The sequence below is a fragment of the Nestor notabilis genome, unplaced genomic scaffold (assembly GCF_000696875.1).
Source record: "Nestor notabilis isolate BGI_N333 unplaced genomic scaffold, ASM69687v1 scaffold32379, whole genome shotgun sequence".
NCBI classification, from domain to species: Eukaryota; Metazoa; Chordata; class Aves; order Psittaciformes; family Psittacidae; genus Nestor; species Nestor notabilis.
In genome coordinates this window covers 1-15,446 of record NW_009942904.1, presented here as the reverse complement: position 1 = coordinate 15,446, position 15,446 = coordinate 1, and the positions used below count along the sequence as shown (strand labels likewise).

Here is a 15,446-nt window from a genome sequence, read left to right as displayed (position 1 = left end):
CAGATCTTAGGATCAAAATGAGTCCTCTGTAAGTGCTGTAAGTAGCTTTTGATGCCTCTTTTTCACATGTACTTGTGTATGTCTGTCCCAGGTACCCCCAGTCCTCAATTTATGGCTCACCTAGCATAGTAGTCAGTCAGTCCTGCAGGCTGCTTGAAAAACCAATCTCACATTTTACTAGGTTAAAATTTTACTTTGGAAGGTTTATGCCCACACACTTTTTTGTGCCCTGCATGTCAGACCTCATAAAGGCTAGCTGGCCAACAAGAGACAGTCCTCCCACTTGAGGAATTTCTTCCTGTGAAGAGTTTTGTTTATTTTTTTTGCAAGAGCTCTAGAGTTCTAGTTTGCAACAGTAAACTTGGCTTGTATGTGTACCTTCCTCTCTTCCACCTCCTGGTGCAAGCATCCTTATTCTCCTATGGTCGGGGTGAAGAGGGCTAGGAAAGCTTGGATAGGGGGTTGTGTGGGTACTGAGGGACTTGCTTGGGAGAGTAATGCAGAAATTCCTTCTGGTGTAAAATTTCTTGGGTCCTTGAGGTCTTAGAAGCTCTGGCCTGGTGTGACCAGACCAATGCTGGCCTCTGCAGAGAGAAGGTTGGAGAGAACACTCTGCTCTGCAGTGTTTCAAGTTCTGGGAAGGTTTTGTTGCTCAAGAGCAGAGGCAACCCTGAGCTGGCTCTGTGCCTCAGTGTGGCACTGCTCCAGACCTAATAAACCCTGCTGGACCTCAGTTGACTTAATACAGAATCAATTTTGTTTTTTCCATATATGGCATAATTAATCTGTAATCCAGATAAACACTCCACAGGTAATCAAGAGCTAAGTATGTACTAGCAGTTTCATGAGGTGTGGTCATGTTTGCCAGCTAGTGACTGTGCAGCATGATCCCGTCTTGTTAGGCTTTTGGGTTGAATTTTTTGTTTGTTTGCTTTCCCTTTTCTCCTTCCCCTTTAAATAGGAGAGTCAACATTTACTTAAATGTGCACTTTCAAGCTGAATGTCAGAAAGCTGCCTTGAGCTGTTTAGTGGGTTCTGCTGCCCTTGAAAATGTGAGTTGTCCTGTTCATCTCTTGCTTCAGAAGCATCTCTGGGCAGACATGCTGTGGCAGCATCCTTTTTTTTTCTCTCTCTCTTTTTTTTTTTTTTTCCCCTTTTCTCTTTTGCAACATCCATGTAAGTGGTTGTTTTTCTTGTTTGCTTCTTTTTTTCACAACAGATGACATCTGGAGGGACTGAGAGCATTCTGATGGCCTGCAAGGCATACAGAGACCTGGCTTATGAGAGAGGCATCAAACAGCCAGAAATGTGAGCAATAATTCTGCAGCTTGTTTTTTGTTTTGGGGGCTTGTGGGATTTACTGTTCTTCTGAGTTGAGGTGGCTGCTAGACCTCAATAATCCTTTATTTCATAGCTCATTACCATCTCCTCTGTGTCTATCTGTGTCTGAAGGAGAGGAACCAGAGTCAAAAGAACAAGTGCAAAAGCACAGGAAACTAAGCAGCCTGGGGGGCATGAATGTTGCTGGGGGGCTGCAGTAGCTATTCTATACAGATGTATTTTGGCAATACCTTTTGATATGAGCTGCTCTGGACAGAACCTGCTCATATCAGCTTTGGGACCCTCTCGAGCAGAGATTGTCAGGCCCTTTGAAGTGTTTAAGGGTTTTGATTTATTCAGTTCAAAGAAGGTTTAGCCTGAAAACTCCAGGACTAAAGTTGGGGCTGGTTAGAGCTGAAAGGAGGAATTGTGCTAATCGTTACACTTCTAATAAAGGATTTGCTCTCTCTAACGTCCTCCTTTTTTCTAGACAGTGCAGTAAAAAATGTTTCTCTGGTTAATTGCTTATGAGGGAAAAATGTAAAAAGAGATGAAACACTGTGGTGTTCATCTTCTGCTGAATTCCTGCAGTTCTTTTCTTTCCTGTCTAACACTTTTGCATGCTATTAAAGGCCCTGCTAAAGATATGATGCCTTAGAAAACGAGAGATTATTTTCCCCAACTTTTTTCCATTTTTTGGTCTGTGTGATTTTGGGCTAGTTGAAACATGCAGTTGGTCTGTTTGTGACATGTCTGTCACACACAAATATATACAGGTTGATCTTTTGGTCTTTTTGCTTTTTCCCCTCCTGTTAAAGGTAAAGCCTAGATGCTGCCTGGGTTGACACATGCAATCTGTTACTTTTCCAGGTTGGTCCCCGTGAGTGCTCATGCGGCATTTGACAAAGCAGCACACTACTTTGGACTGAAGTTGATTCCCATACCATTGACCAAGGCTATGGAAGTGGATGTTCAGGTATCACTTTAGGCAGCACAGCACTCTTTCTGTGGGAAATTAGCATTGTCATTGTATAGCAAATAGCAAGAAATCTACCTATCCAGGAAGCAAGTCAGTGGATAGAGAGGGATGAATGCTTCCTGGAAGTAAGTTAAAAATGCAGGAGTAAGTACGTGTCATTGCAGATAAGGTTTTGTTTGAAATAATGGGATGTAAACGATCTCTTTATCCTGTGTGATTCACATAGAATAAAATAATTTATGTATTTCAGAAATAGCCCCAGATTTCTGATGAGGGAGAACAAAAGTGTTCTGGTATTTCCAAGTGGATGAGTTAAATGACTCAGTTGATATCTACTGATGCTTGTAGCTTGTTGCTTTGCTTTTTATAGGCTTTTGTGCGTTGGTTTTAAGACCAGACGCTGCATGTTTTCACTTTTTATCTTTTTTGGCAGGCACTTGGTAAATGGAATATGAGCATCTTCTCTCTTTAAATCTTCAGGCAATGAGGAGAGCTATCTCTAAGAACACAGCCATGCTGGTTTGTTCCGCTCCCCAGTTCCCTCATGGAATTATGGACCCAATTGAAGAGGTGGCAGAGGTATGGCACCCCTGGGACTTCTGGGTGCTGTAGCAGTAAACCCGGCATCTCCTTCTGTACAAGAGCATCGGGGGTGTTCCAAGATGCCAACCAGTGAATTTGGTGGGAGGAGCAGACTGCTTGGCAGAGTATTATTGTCCTCAGATCAGGTGTTAACCAACAGCAGCATAGGTAGGACACAATTCGGAAGTGAGGAGGAATATGAAACTTTTTTTTTTTTCCTCACTCTTAATTGCTGTGAGGTGGTGAGGTCTAAATACCAGATACTACCTCTGAGCGTTGTAATGCTGTTTGCATGGGACTGGATTTTGGGCTTGAGCTGGTGCATGTGGTGTGTCACAGCAAGGCAAAGCAGCAAGTCTTTTGCACATGCTTCGTCTCCTGAATTCTTATCTGCCATAAACTTCTGCTGTAACTGAAGATATGTATTGTATATGTGACTTACTGTGCTGATGCACCCACTGAGGAACCAGCCAGAAGGGCTCATTCTTTGCTACCTGAAAGGAAATAACAGCAAAATAGTCCTGAAATGAAATAACAGCAAAATAGTCCACCTAGTAGAAAGGCTTTGATTTAGGCCCTACTGGTTGTAGCAAACTTGGCACAGAAGCCTGACTAATGCACGGAGGGAGTAGGAGTCACAGGGCTGAGATCTTATTTTACAAACATGCCTCTTGATTTTTCTCTCTGTGCTCCAGTTATTTATTTCATATGTAACCAGCCAGGTCTTCTGACCTTTTCATTTGGATCACACCCTTACACTTTATTGCAGATGCTCAGACCACATTGTCACATCCCTTTGGCAGACACAGCAAACTGCCAGAATGCGATGTTCTCTTTCTTCTCACTGGCAATCTTCACATACGTGGAAGGCAGAGAAGGTGTCCCACAAGTAGCCAGCCCTCCCAGATCTTCTATCCTCAATGGCTTGAGAGTGGCACGATGTTCCCAAACAATCCAGGAAACTAACTGTGAAATGCAGAGTACCTTTCGGTGACTGGAGTTTGGGTGCCCTAACTGCGTCATTTTCTTGCCTGTTTCATATTGCTCACTAGACTGTCTTGTTTGCACACAGCTTGCGGTGAAGTACAAAATCCCCTTCCATGTCGATGCCTGCCTGGGTGGTTTTCTCATTGCTTTCATGGACAAGGCAGGGTTCCCTCTAAAGCATCCATTCGACTTCCGCGTAAAAGGTGTGACCAGCATTTCTGCTGATACTCACAAGGTAAGAAGTGGGGAGAAAGGTCTTCCAGTGCTTTCACTTCTGAGGAGTGACTCCTGATGCCATCCCTGCCTTTAGGTACATTTCTGCTTTGCTATGTGGAGAGGTGCTGAAGTGCAGGGGTAGGGGCTGCTCTATTCAGGTGCTTTGTGCAATGCCCCAGAGTACAAATGGGATCTTGGTGACTGCATGCAGTGAGTGCTTGAATGTGTTCCTGTGCCCTCTTGCTGCTTTTTAATGCTTTCTGTGCCCCTTGCAGTATGGCTATGCTCCCAAGGGTTCTTCAGTGGTGTTGTACAGCGACAAGAAGTACAGGAGCTACCAGTTCTTTATAGCACCTGACTGGCAAGGGGGCATATATGCCTCCCCCTCCGTGGCGGGCTCCAGGCCTGGTGGAATCATAGCTGCATGCTGGGCAACTCTGATGCACATAGGAGAATCGGGTTACGTAGAGGCTACGAAGAGGATCATTAAAACGGCTCGTTTCATCGAATCAGAGTATGTGCGTGCCTTAGCGTTTCGATTGTACTCTTTAACCCTGTTCTGGACTCCTCCTTGCAAACTGCATTTATTTCTCTTGCAACTTTTCCCTGGAGCAGTTATAGCACGTTACCTGCTGGTGGGGATCTACTGGGCAGTTATGGGAGAAGACGCTTTGTTTGTGCCCAGGTGCTGCCCTGTGCCAGGTAGCTGGGAGGCACAGAGAGGAGGGGTGCAGGCGTCTTTATTTAGCTGACTTTGTTTCTAGAGTTTCTTCTGTCTCAGCCATAACTGAGGGGGAGTCTGGATGACTAAAGAAGGGTTATATTCTCTTGTTGGAATGCTTGTGTTGCTATGTGAGCTGATAAGCTGTTTTTCTCTGCTACTCTGTCTTCCCTTGCCTCTCTGTCTTTTCCATTTCTTCCTGATTTTTCTTGATTTTAGGGCTTGTAATGACCTGAATCCTCTTGTCAGTCCCAGTAGCCAGGGATACTTTTTTGGTTTGAATGTGCGTATCTGTTGCTTTCTGTAGTTTTTCCTTTAAGGCTCCAGATAGATGGACAGAATGTCTTTTCCTTCTAACCCTTGTCAGTCATTTCTTTTCTCTTTTTTCTTTTCAAGGTTGAGAAAAATTGACAGCATCTTCATTCTTGGGAAGCCTGAGGTGTCCGTCCTCTCCATTGGTTCGGACACTTTCGACATTTATCGATTATCTAATTTCTTAGCTGCAAAAGGATGGAACTTAAATGTCCTACAGTTTCCATCAAGGTGAGTTTGTGGAGTGATGTACGAATCCAGGATATGCAAGATGGTCATCTTCAGGCCATGTAGCTGTCGTAACATGCTGAGTGGAGTTGTCCATATCTGATAAATTCCCTCTGCAGAGGAGGAGGAATTACTTTTGTAATTGCTGATATGTAGCAGTTACTGCAGTGACGATAAGGCAGTGGTAATTTTAATGAGACTGGCAGAGGACAAATCTGAGGCTTGCTTTCTATTTACCTCTGTCTAATACAAGCAGAAAAATATAAATAGCCAGGGTGTTATCTCATGTTAGTTAACTGAGGGTTTGTAGATGTATTTTTTAGTATCTCCCTGCTGCCCACTGAAAATGAAGGTAATTTGAAGAACAGTGAAGGACTGATCATTTTCAGTGATCTTTCCATTTCCAGCCTGGTGTAAAATGAATGTTTTCAAATGAGGCTTTCCTTAAGTAGGCAGTTGTTTTTCTGTGGGTAAAAGAGGCCAGTGCTCTCAGATGTGGCTGCACTGAAAAAAATTTGGACTTTCAGTTAGCATGAGGTGAAGCCTAGAGAGCCTGAAGCAATAGCTCAGAGGTGTAAGTAGCCCTGTTCCTTCTGGTGGATATTAAATTCCATGCTGTGGGTGGCTGATGGCTTATCTAAACTGGAGAGGAAGGGGAGGGAAATGATGGCAAGGGTTACTGTGCTGGCAGGCAGCTGCATTTTTCTCACTAGAAGTATCTAGAATGGGGTGAGAAAATTATAGGCCTTTAATGCTCTATGGTGAAGTCAGGAAGGCAGGAGGAGTTGCAATTTTGCAAAAGAGCTGAACTCTACGCTAGCAAATATTTTGCAGGGATTACTTTTAATTGAAAGGGAGTGGGATCATCTTCTTCCATTATACTGCTGAAACGCTATTTTAAGGAGGTACACAATTGTTGCTGGCAAAAGAAGGACTAAATTGCTGTCAGTTGCTCAGAAAATGTGGAGCTGTACATGCTTGAGATGGTTAATCTCTCCTGTCTTTTCTGCCTGCCCAGCATTCATCTCTGCATTACGCAATTACACACAAAGCCTGGTGTTGCTGAACAGTTCCTGAAAGATGTCAAAGACAGCATTGAGGACATCATGAAGGATCTCAATGCCAAGACCACAGGGATGGTAAGGAGGCCAGCCATAGAGTGTGAGGGTATGTTTGGGTGAGTGTGATTCTCTGATGGCATTAGCAATCCTATGTAACAACCTTCTCTTCTCTGCTTAGGGAGCCATCTACGGAATGGCCCAGTCCGTCCCAGACAGGAGCTTGGTAGCAGAGATTTCTCAGGCATACTTGGATGGTCTCTACAGCACGGATGTTCTTTGCAGTGAAAAGCACATGAATGGCTCCCCCAGCCACCACTGACTGTAGAGCAACAATTGGTGCCTTGCCAACTAGCACTGGGGTGGTTCTGAAGGTTTCCTAGGGGAAGAGATTGCAGTAAGCCTTTGTTCCTACAGTTGCAGGTCTGATGGTGGCTTGATCTTGGAAACTTCCCCATCTTAGTCTGTTTTGAAATCTGCATTATTTTCATGCCTGACTTTAGTTTTAGGGCTTTTCCTCCTTTCCCTCTGCTTATTTTCATCATAATTATTGATAGTAAATTGAATGTCCATTCCACAACTCCAAATTCCTCAGGTATTCTGCATGTCACTTCATTCCTTGCTCTTTCTTCTTCCTCAGACCTGGTATTCAGCTGATGACCAGCCAAGTGTTAGATTTGAGTTCTCATGTTGTGTTACAAAGCTTCAATCTTCTCAGAAGTTAAAGATAGAAAATAAATTGAAAATTTTGTTTTCTTTTGAGTATTCCTGCAAGCTACTGCATTTAACAGACTGTGCTGGAAGCCTTTATATCTATAATAATGCAGAGCTGATAAACTGGCAAAGGAGAGATGGTCATATACTCTTTTTGAAATCCTCTCTAGAGATCTCAGTGAGACTGCAATCAATATCTGCCGAGAGGGGGAAAAGTACACAACACAAAATCCTTTTCTCGAATCTCTTGGTTTATATAACATCAAAAATAGAAACCAAGCAGGTAGTGTAGGGAGAGGAACTAAATGGTACTGAAAATCCTAGGTACATAGTAACTGTTTTGCTTCCCTGCCTCCTCTAGAAGACATGCATTTACCACCTAGAGTGCTGTTGTACCTTGCACAATTCTGGAGGGATATGCAAAACAGTGATTTCACTGTTCATAACTTGAAGGTTTTGCACTATCTCACAATGCTGTCGTAGAGTCAGTCAGGCCCTGGCATGTGTCATGGCTATGGACTTCATGTGCAAACGGATGGCACCAAAGCTGACCTTTTTTTACCATGATCTTTTAGTATAAAAAGGTGACTTTTGTAACAGTAGTAATCTCTGCTCTTTGCACTGATTCTTTTAAGGCACATTCTCAAAAGGGCATTCACCATTGTGCCTTTATGCTTCTCTGGCTTTTTTTGTGGGATGCCAGGGAGGGTTTGAGGGTTCAGCTGTTGACCACAACCTTTGCTGTGGTCATTTCCTTATGGTACTATACTGAATAAAACCTCAAAGGCAAACTGGCCTCAGAGAAAGTTCTTGTCTATAAGGTAGAATATTAGTTGTATTGAGCCAAATCCCTTCACAGTATTATAAAAATGCTTGTATAGCTCTGAGAGGTAGATGTTAGATAGGATGCAGCAAGTTGGAAGTATTCAAGCCTTGGGCATGTGGATCACCCTTCCTATTTTTCTTCACTGTTTTCATGGTGAGAGAGTTTTCCCAGTGCAGCTTGTGAAGCACTTGTGGCCTTAAGGACAAGCAAGAAAAAAATCTCTTGAGTTATTAAACAGCAGAAGAGTTACTCCTGCAGGGCTTTCCCATGTGTTTCCTCTCAGCTTTTTGCATGCTACTGGGAGTTTCCCAGGCAGAGTTCAACACTTGGGAGAAGACTTTGTGCCATGTTTGCACAGACTTGTGTAGGGTGTCTGAAGGCATTTGTCTCTCTGCTATAGTGTTAGCCTGAAGCTGACCCTTGCTGGCTTAACATAGCTGAAGCACACACTGGTACAATAGTTATACTTAATAAGGTTACTAAGGTTACTTAACAAGTTGCTACACAAACCAGTGCAGCCTTGGGCCCAGTGACTGTGGGGAAAGATACTTGCTTTTTAACAGGTTTGTTCTCAGTGCTGGGAGACAAAAGTATTTTGGCCATCTGCCCTTAAATTGATGACTTTATGTATGTCTCTGAGCCCTTCTGAAAACATCACATTTGAATTGCCTGGTAGTCTCTTGATAGTGTTACCAGCTCTGCCTCAGCATTTATGTTGAACCTATTTATTCTATTAACATCTTGCTAATGTGACCATTACTGCATCTCTGAGTTTGCAGTACTCTGGGGACAGTTTTAAGTGTCTGGCTACTGTGATGGTTCTCTTTTGAACCGAGATTTAAAAAACAAAACAGAACAAAAAAGGGAGGTACTCTTTTTGTTTCTGCTTTAAAAGAAAGAGTGGATGGATTGGGCTAGGTGAAGGAGAGAGAAACTCCCTTCTCTTCCCCGGTTGCACCCTCCTCCGAAGTAGTAGGTGGATCTAACAGATCAGTGCTCCATTTCACATTTTTGGATGTATTTGAAGAAGTTATTTGTAAATCAATGTATGCTATTCCAGGCTTCACTTGCTGGTAGTATTTGTGGGTTTAATTGTTTTATGTGTATTTGTTCTATACTGTAATTGTAATCTTCTGATCAGGAATAGGCCACTGTAATTTACTGGCATGTAGTCTTTATTCATCCTTGTCATCTAACATGTAATCTGCATCTCCTTTATCATGCCAAGTGGTCTTAGAAAAATGGTGTGATTAAAAGGCTGCATAATTATTTAAAAGACCAAACAGAAGAATTTTATGGACTGGATTACGATCTGAAACCGGATGATGCTTTCAACCTGGAGGGGATCTTCGTGACTATTAATTCCTGCAAGATTTCTGACCTTCAGGTGCTCCAAGTCAGACACTTAATCTGTGCTTGTACAAAGCACTCCCAAGGGATTTTCGTGCTCTTAGGTACTAGACTGAAAAATATCCAATGGGATGGACCAAGAAGAGATGTATGTCTTCATGCCATGGATTTCATCTGCACTTTTCTGATGACTTGGGGAGAGGGGAGTGGAAATGTTGCCTGCAACACAATAATATCTTGCCCAGTAAATACACATTGACTTTTTAATGAACAAATGGGATGAGTTCATCTGATGGTAGTATTCTGTATTGCTCTAATTTGCCACTGTAAAACTTTAGGCTGAAATAGATGAAGATATTGTGAAAATGGGCCTAGTTTGTATTAAAACGGTGCATTTAGCTACTTAGGTTCATTGAACTCTTTATTTTTCCATTTTGATGCTCACTTGAAAGAATGGGGACCTATTACTCCTGCTCTTTGCTCATGCACAGTCTAGTCTGTTGCAGGGAGATCAGTTCATGAATGTTACGAACTCTGCCTGAGGGCTGCTTTTTCATTCTGTTAAGTTACAGGTGGTGTTCATGGCTATGTCTTGTGTCATGTTCAAAGATGCTTAAGTTGTCATTTAAGAGCTATGATTTTCTCTTAATTCTTTATAGAACTTTTTTAAAAAAAAAACCCAAACCACCGATGAACCTCGATTGAGGCTTTGTAGCGTTTTTCCTAGACTGTTCTGCTTAAAGCAGCTACTGCTTGTTTCATAGCAAAATGTTCCTGTTATACCAGAAACATAGAGTTTTGGCTGCAGACTCCCTGAATGTAGTGATCGTTGTTACTGGAGTTAAGATTTTACACCACCAAATCCACCTACAGCCTCTTTTTAGGAGGTATTCCACCATAAGCAGCCCCCGGCTCCTTGCTATGCTGCATTCATGCCTTTTGGTTGTGCTTTCCCTGTGTTCGTGCTTTGGCTATGGTACACATCTGACTTTAACCTAAGCAGTTTTTATCTGATCTGCTCTGGCTTTGATAATCTTATTCTCTTTCAGATCCCATTCGCTTTGAGGTGCAAGCCTGTGAAGGCACGTGCCATTTCTCTGTGTTGCTTCATTGACAAGCTTTTCCCTGGCAGAAGCACCTTCTTGAAAACTGTCAGGCCAGTACCTGCCTTGGGAAAACCTGTTGGTGTAATTTTGACAGTGAGGTCTCCTTCCAAACTGTCATCGGGTTAACCAAGACATTTATTGTAAACATTTTCAGTTGATATCCTACTAAAGGCCAGTTACAACAGGGGTGAGATCACATGCCTGCTTATAATACTGCTAGAGAGAGGTTACAGTAATAACCAAATTGCACATCACAGTTGCTGGTATGTTACAGAGAAACCAGAGGGTTCATGTACCATGTTTTAGATAGAAAGCATATTCCAGCAAGTAAGAAGAAATAAGACAGTAAGTGGCTGGATGGGGTCAGGCTCTGGAAAGATTTACTGGTGCAATTGTGTAACATGACTCCTGGTAAAAGGGCAGGTATATTGAAAGCCCCAGAGGCTCAGCAGTTTGTGGGCTGGTGGTGCTCAGCTAACAAAGAGTTTAAGAGTAGAAGTGGCAAGATCAGAGATAGATATGTGCACAGCGCCCAAGAAGTGCCTCCATCCATCTGAGCTGTGGTGGGGACTTCGGCATGATGTTAGGCAGTCTGGATCCAGGAACTAGCTTGGAAGCGGGGGAAGGTTCTAGATGCAGTTGTCTAGGCGAGACTGGGTTGTAGCAGCGGCACAGTTGATTTTTGGTTTTGTCTCTGGTCAGGAGAGGGAAGCTGCAACCTGCTCAATGAAGCTGGCCAAGTTGATGTCTCGCTCCGATAAGCCTCCACACTCATGGGTGCTCAAGGTGATGTGAACCTAAACCAGACAGACAGACCAACCAAGTGTTGCTGGCAGAAAAAGCCGGAATGGTTTTTCCCTAGTGCTGCAAACAGTTTGCATCTGATGAGGCAGGTAGCGCTATTACTTTCTGCAGGCTTGTTAGCAAAATTTCCTGGGGTGGGAGAGGTAGTCTGGCACTTTGCCTGGTTTTCTTCTTCCTACAGCTCATCCTGGCCACAAGCTGTCACTGGCACCCCTGCCTTGGTCACAGCACCTGCCTGTGCCCACTTTACAACTCACTCTGTCTTCAGAAACTTTTCCCCTTGCTGCTACTTCTGATACTGATTTAAAAAAATAACCCTGGTGCTGGCATCCAGGCAGCTACTGCTCAGCTGGACACGTAAAAAGAGGGGGAGGAAAGGATCTGTTAAGTGATAGCTGTTGGCTGTTTGTGATATGTGAAGGGAGTAGCATCTGAGGAAAGAGGTCCCACTGAACAGGTCTTGCTGCTGGTTTATGCCTCAAAAAAGGATATGCATCCTGCAGATCTCTTATTTGCCTCATCATCCCTGTTTCTTACCTTATTGTACACATTGAACCATTCGGGGTGGTGATCGAGTTTTTCTGCCTGTAGAGCCACTCTGGTCATGAAGCCAAAGGCCTATCCAGTGGAGCAAGAAGAAAAGTTACGTCTGAACCTGGCAATACATTGTTTTTCACCCCATTACTGTTAATTTTACACTGAACGTGTCTACGTAACCTAACCAAATGCAAGGCCTGGGATGTTCTGTATCTTTGTTGGTATTTTCTATAGATTTTCCTGTTTTGGGGAAGCTTTTCCCAGACAAATTTTGTGCTGGGTCGAGCCCTTTGGTTTCTTGGGCAGGTTATATTGCTCAGCCATTACATTTCAGGAGAAACATGGAGGGCTTTCTTTGACTGAGCCTTGCAGATGGAGCTCCCTGCTCTGCAAACCAAGTGTCCCACTTTGTGAAATCTCCATACAACTGATGCTCATACCCGGTTGAAGTCCTTGAAGTGGAACTCTTTGAAGATGGCGTCTCTGCCTTCCACCTCGTTCCACCCCACAGCTCTCAGGTTTGGCAGCAGCTGCTCCCTCTCCTCCGTGCTCAGCCTGTGGGCTTTTCCTGCCTGACACCACAAAAAGGAAAGGGAAGAGGAGAAGATCAGTGTGGCAAAGGTAGGATGAAGTGAATGTTCAAAGCAGCAAGGCATCCCATTGGTCATGGAGTTATGGGTCCATGGAGGCAACTGCAAGCTGGGTGGGAGGGTTAGAGTATCTGCATAGACCTGAACTGGGGGGTACTGATTATGAGGGATATCAGTGCTGTCCTCTGTTCCCTACTGTGGGTACCTAGGTCAAGGGCAGTCCAGCTTGCCACTTTTGTCCTCTGACCTGCAACACCTACCACTTTACCAGTATATATATATGGATTCATTATAACCTGAGGTACTAAGAAGTGATAGCTGTATAAGGTTAAGCTCCCAAATACATTACATCAAATTTTCTGGGAAAGAAAATCTGAAACTCTGTGATGACTTCAAGAACTAAGAGTGGCTTGAATTTGATGTTTGTGAAGTACCTTCTTAAAGCACAAGGGCTTTATTTGCAGGTCATCTGCACTGGAAGCTTGCTTTAGAGGAGAAAGAAGTGGTGTGAATCAGAGATGAGTCACACTAAATTGGAGTTCTGCTCCTTTTCCTTTTCAATCTCTCTTATATTATGATGGAGTTTAGGAGGCTGTTTCTGTCTATAAGTAACAAAGGGCAGAGGGAAGGATTGTGATTTAGCATTGTCTTCCGCTCTTAGGCAGAACTGCTGTTATTTGGGTTTTTTTTAAAGAGAAGGGGGGATGAGGAGAGTTCAGTTCTTGGTTTGGGGGAGTGAATATAGGCAAAGATGAAACTAAATTGGAATTCTTGGTGATGGGAGCTAACCGAGCCAGTGTATGTTCTGGCTCAGTAGGGAAGGATCAAGCGCAGAGGGCTGTTGCGCCACGTGAAAGGTTATGTTCTGACAATTAAAATGCTTTCCTAGTGGGTGATCTGATCTTTAAGTTGGTGAGGATTATTTTTTCTCAGTGACAAAAGCCAACATCTCTTTGCAATTTGTTTTCATTTACATGCTGTAGAGCAAAAGGTGGCAAGTCAGATATGAGTACCAACAAATAAAGAACACTTTCTGGTGGGTGTTTGGTCAGCAGCCCCTTGAGATGCTTGCTTGGGCATTGGTGCTCAGAAGTAGCATCTTAAGCAGCTGAGCAACTAAGGCAAATAGTCCTTTCCTATAGTATACCTACTCACAGGCCATACAAAACCAAAGAGTTGGCCATGGAGCTGATGTTTTTGTGGGTTGTTCTTTGGGTTTGCATGTTTTGAGGAAGACTGGAAAGATTATGCCCTATTCCAGTGTTACTGGATCTGTTAAGCCGTGGATTGGGCTGTGTGGGTGCCTACCTGTCTGCGTAGCTGTGACTCTTATACTTGGAGAAAGCTGTGAGCTGCAGAGCACTTCATGAAATGGAGAGTGCCAAGGTGTATGCTGAACCTTGGCTCAGGAGTGGCTGCAGGCGGGATGGTTCCTGTCCCCCTGGCATCGTAGCTGCATGCTCTCCCTCTTGCATGATGTTTGGGGAAAGCCTTCCTCACCTGTGCCTGCTCTGGCCTTGCTGGTAGCATTCAAACCACCCCATGCTGCCCTTCAGTTTCTGCAGTGTTGTAGATGGCCCCCTGTCAGCCCCAGATTCACCACCTCCCTGCTAATGTCAACCCCGTCCCTTCCTGAGCTCTGGGTTTGGAGGGAAGGTAGTGAGTAAACACAGATTAGTGCAATAAACTCTCAGCTGTTGTTGCCCTTCTGTGCTGATGGTGTGATAAGCCGGCGCAGGTAGCTTAGCAACTGGATAACGTGGGGACAGAGGCTGGCTCTGCATGGGGCCGCTGGCAGGGGGGCACCCGTGGAGGCTGCCCTGGGGGACTGGGATGGGAATGGGGTAGGGATCGTGCCAGGTTTTGAGACCAGAGGCTGAAACCTCCTGCTTGTGTATTGGTACTGAAGACAAGAAAGGCTATGTAAAGCCAGAGCTGTTGCTTGCCTGAAGTGGAGGAATATGGACGCAGGTGGCTGGGTTCCAAGCCAGCCTTCCCCAGACAGAGCAAGAAGCCAGGCTGCTTGGGAGGGACACGGCTTAATTGTTCTCTGAACCCTTTTCTGCGGTCATGACTAAGTGGGGGGAGGACTGGCCCTGGGGCTTTTTCCAGGCCCAGCTCCTCTCTGAGAGCCCAGCACCAGTGGGAGGCAAAGCCGAGCTGAGGTTTGGCCAACAGACCACACGAAAGCCAGCTCCTCTGGCTCTGTCTTCTGATGACAAACACTCTGCCTGGAGCACCCTCCATCCTGCTCCCTTCCCCAAAGAGGAACCCCCTCTTCTCCATCCCAGCACCCCATTGGCCAGCCTGCTGGTTTTATCGGTATAGCATTTAAATGCTTTCAGGTGCACTTACTCCTTTAAAACACACTATTCTCACTAAGGAAATTTAATTATTTTGTTTTCTTTTGCTGGCTCTCAACCGTCAATCCCAAATCATTGGGATTTTTTGTTTTGTTTTTTGCCAGCAGGAAACCAGTAGATGCATTGTGCAACTGAGGGAAAGGAACCAGCACTGGAAACTGGGAGAGCTTCAGACTTTCTAGAGATGAAACAACCCTTTCTGCCCAAACTAGTATCTTCCCTTCTAAGGCTGACTTGTCACATAGAAGAAGGTAAAGGGGGCAGCCCTGGTGTGAGCAGGAGCTGCAGGCAGGGCTGTAACGAAATATGCCGCAAGGCCCACTGTCTTTTGCTCCTATCCCACTGCTGTGAAAAAGCTGGTTTCCAGCTGTGCAGGGTGGGTTGGACGGGCAGTGCAGATGGAGCACATGTGGGGGTCGCACTGGCAAAGCTGCCTTGCTGACGGACCCTTTCCCTCCCCCTTGCGATGGAACCGAGCCTGGAGAGCGCTGGCTTCGGTCATTCAGCAGCAGCAGCCGGCTGTGTTACTTATTAACCGCAGCGCAGACCTCTGCTCCCTTCTCTCCCTTTCCTCCTGCCTCTTCTCAGAGACCGGAGTTGCTGCTCAAACCTTCCTGCCCTGTCCTTTGCCGCCGCCTGCAAAGCAACAGCCGGATTTCCCAGCAGCGACTCACCATCGCCTGTGGGTGTCCGTGGCCTCCGTCCCCGGTCCGGGCTGGGTGGTGCTCGCTGTACCGTAGCCCGGTGGTGCCG

At 44.8% G+C, this 15,446-nt stretch overlaps 2 protein-coding genes across 2 annotated transcripts in view; one reads left to right on the top strand and one right to left on the bottom strand.

The window, feature by feature from the left end:
- Window positions 1–7,214, top strand: part of SGPL1 (sphingosine-1-phosphate lyase 1) — a 20,516-nt gene extending 13,302 nt beyond the window's left edge. Inside the window, exons 6-13 of the mRNA XM_010021633.1 lie at window positions 1,220–1,308; window positions 2,191–2,296; window positions 2,780–2,878; window positions 3,954–4,103; window positions 4,360–4,598; window positions 5,202–5,348; window positions 6,364–6,484; window positions 6,585–7,214. Of these exons, the coding sequence (XP_010019935.1) occupies window positions 1,220–1,308; window positions 2,191–2,296; window positions 2,780–2,878; window positions 3,954–4,103; window positions 4,360–4,598; window positions 5,202–5,348; window positions 6,364–6,484; window positions 6,585–6,725 (1,092 nt within the window). The 3' untranslated portion in view covers window positions 6,726–7,214. The remainder of the gene's footprint in view (window positions 1–1,219; window positions 1,309–2,190; window positions 2,297–2,779; window positions 2,879–3,953; window positions 4,104–4,359; window positions 4,599–5,201; window positions 5,349–6,363; window positions 6,485–6,584) is intronic.
- A 3,883-nt stretch (window positions 7,215–11,097) lies between these two features.
- On the bottom strand, window positions 11,098–12,312 carry PCBD1 (pterin-4 alpha-carbinolamine dehydratase/dimerization cofactor of hepatocyte nuclear factor 1 alpha; the record flags this gene model as incomplete). Its single annotated transcript, XM_010021634.1, has 3 exons — window positions 11,098–11,196; window positions 11,741–11,821; window positions 12,181–12,312. Coding segments are annotated over 3 exons (312 nt in total), but the record flags the coding sequence as incomplete, so codon positions are not given.
- Between the last annotated feature and the right edge of the window lie 3,134 nt (window positions 12,313–15,446).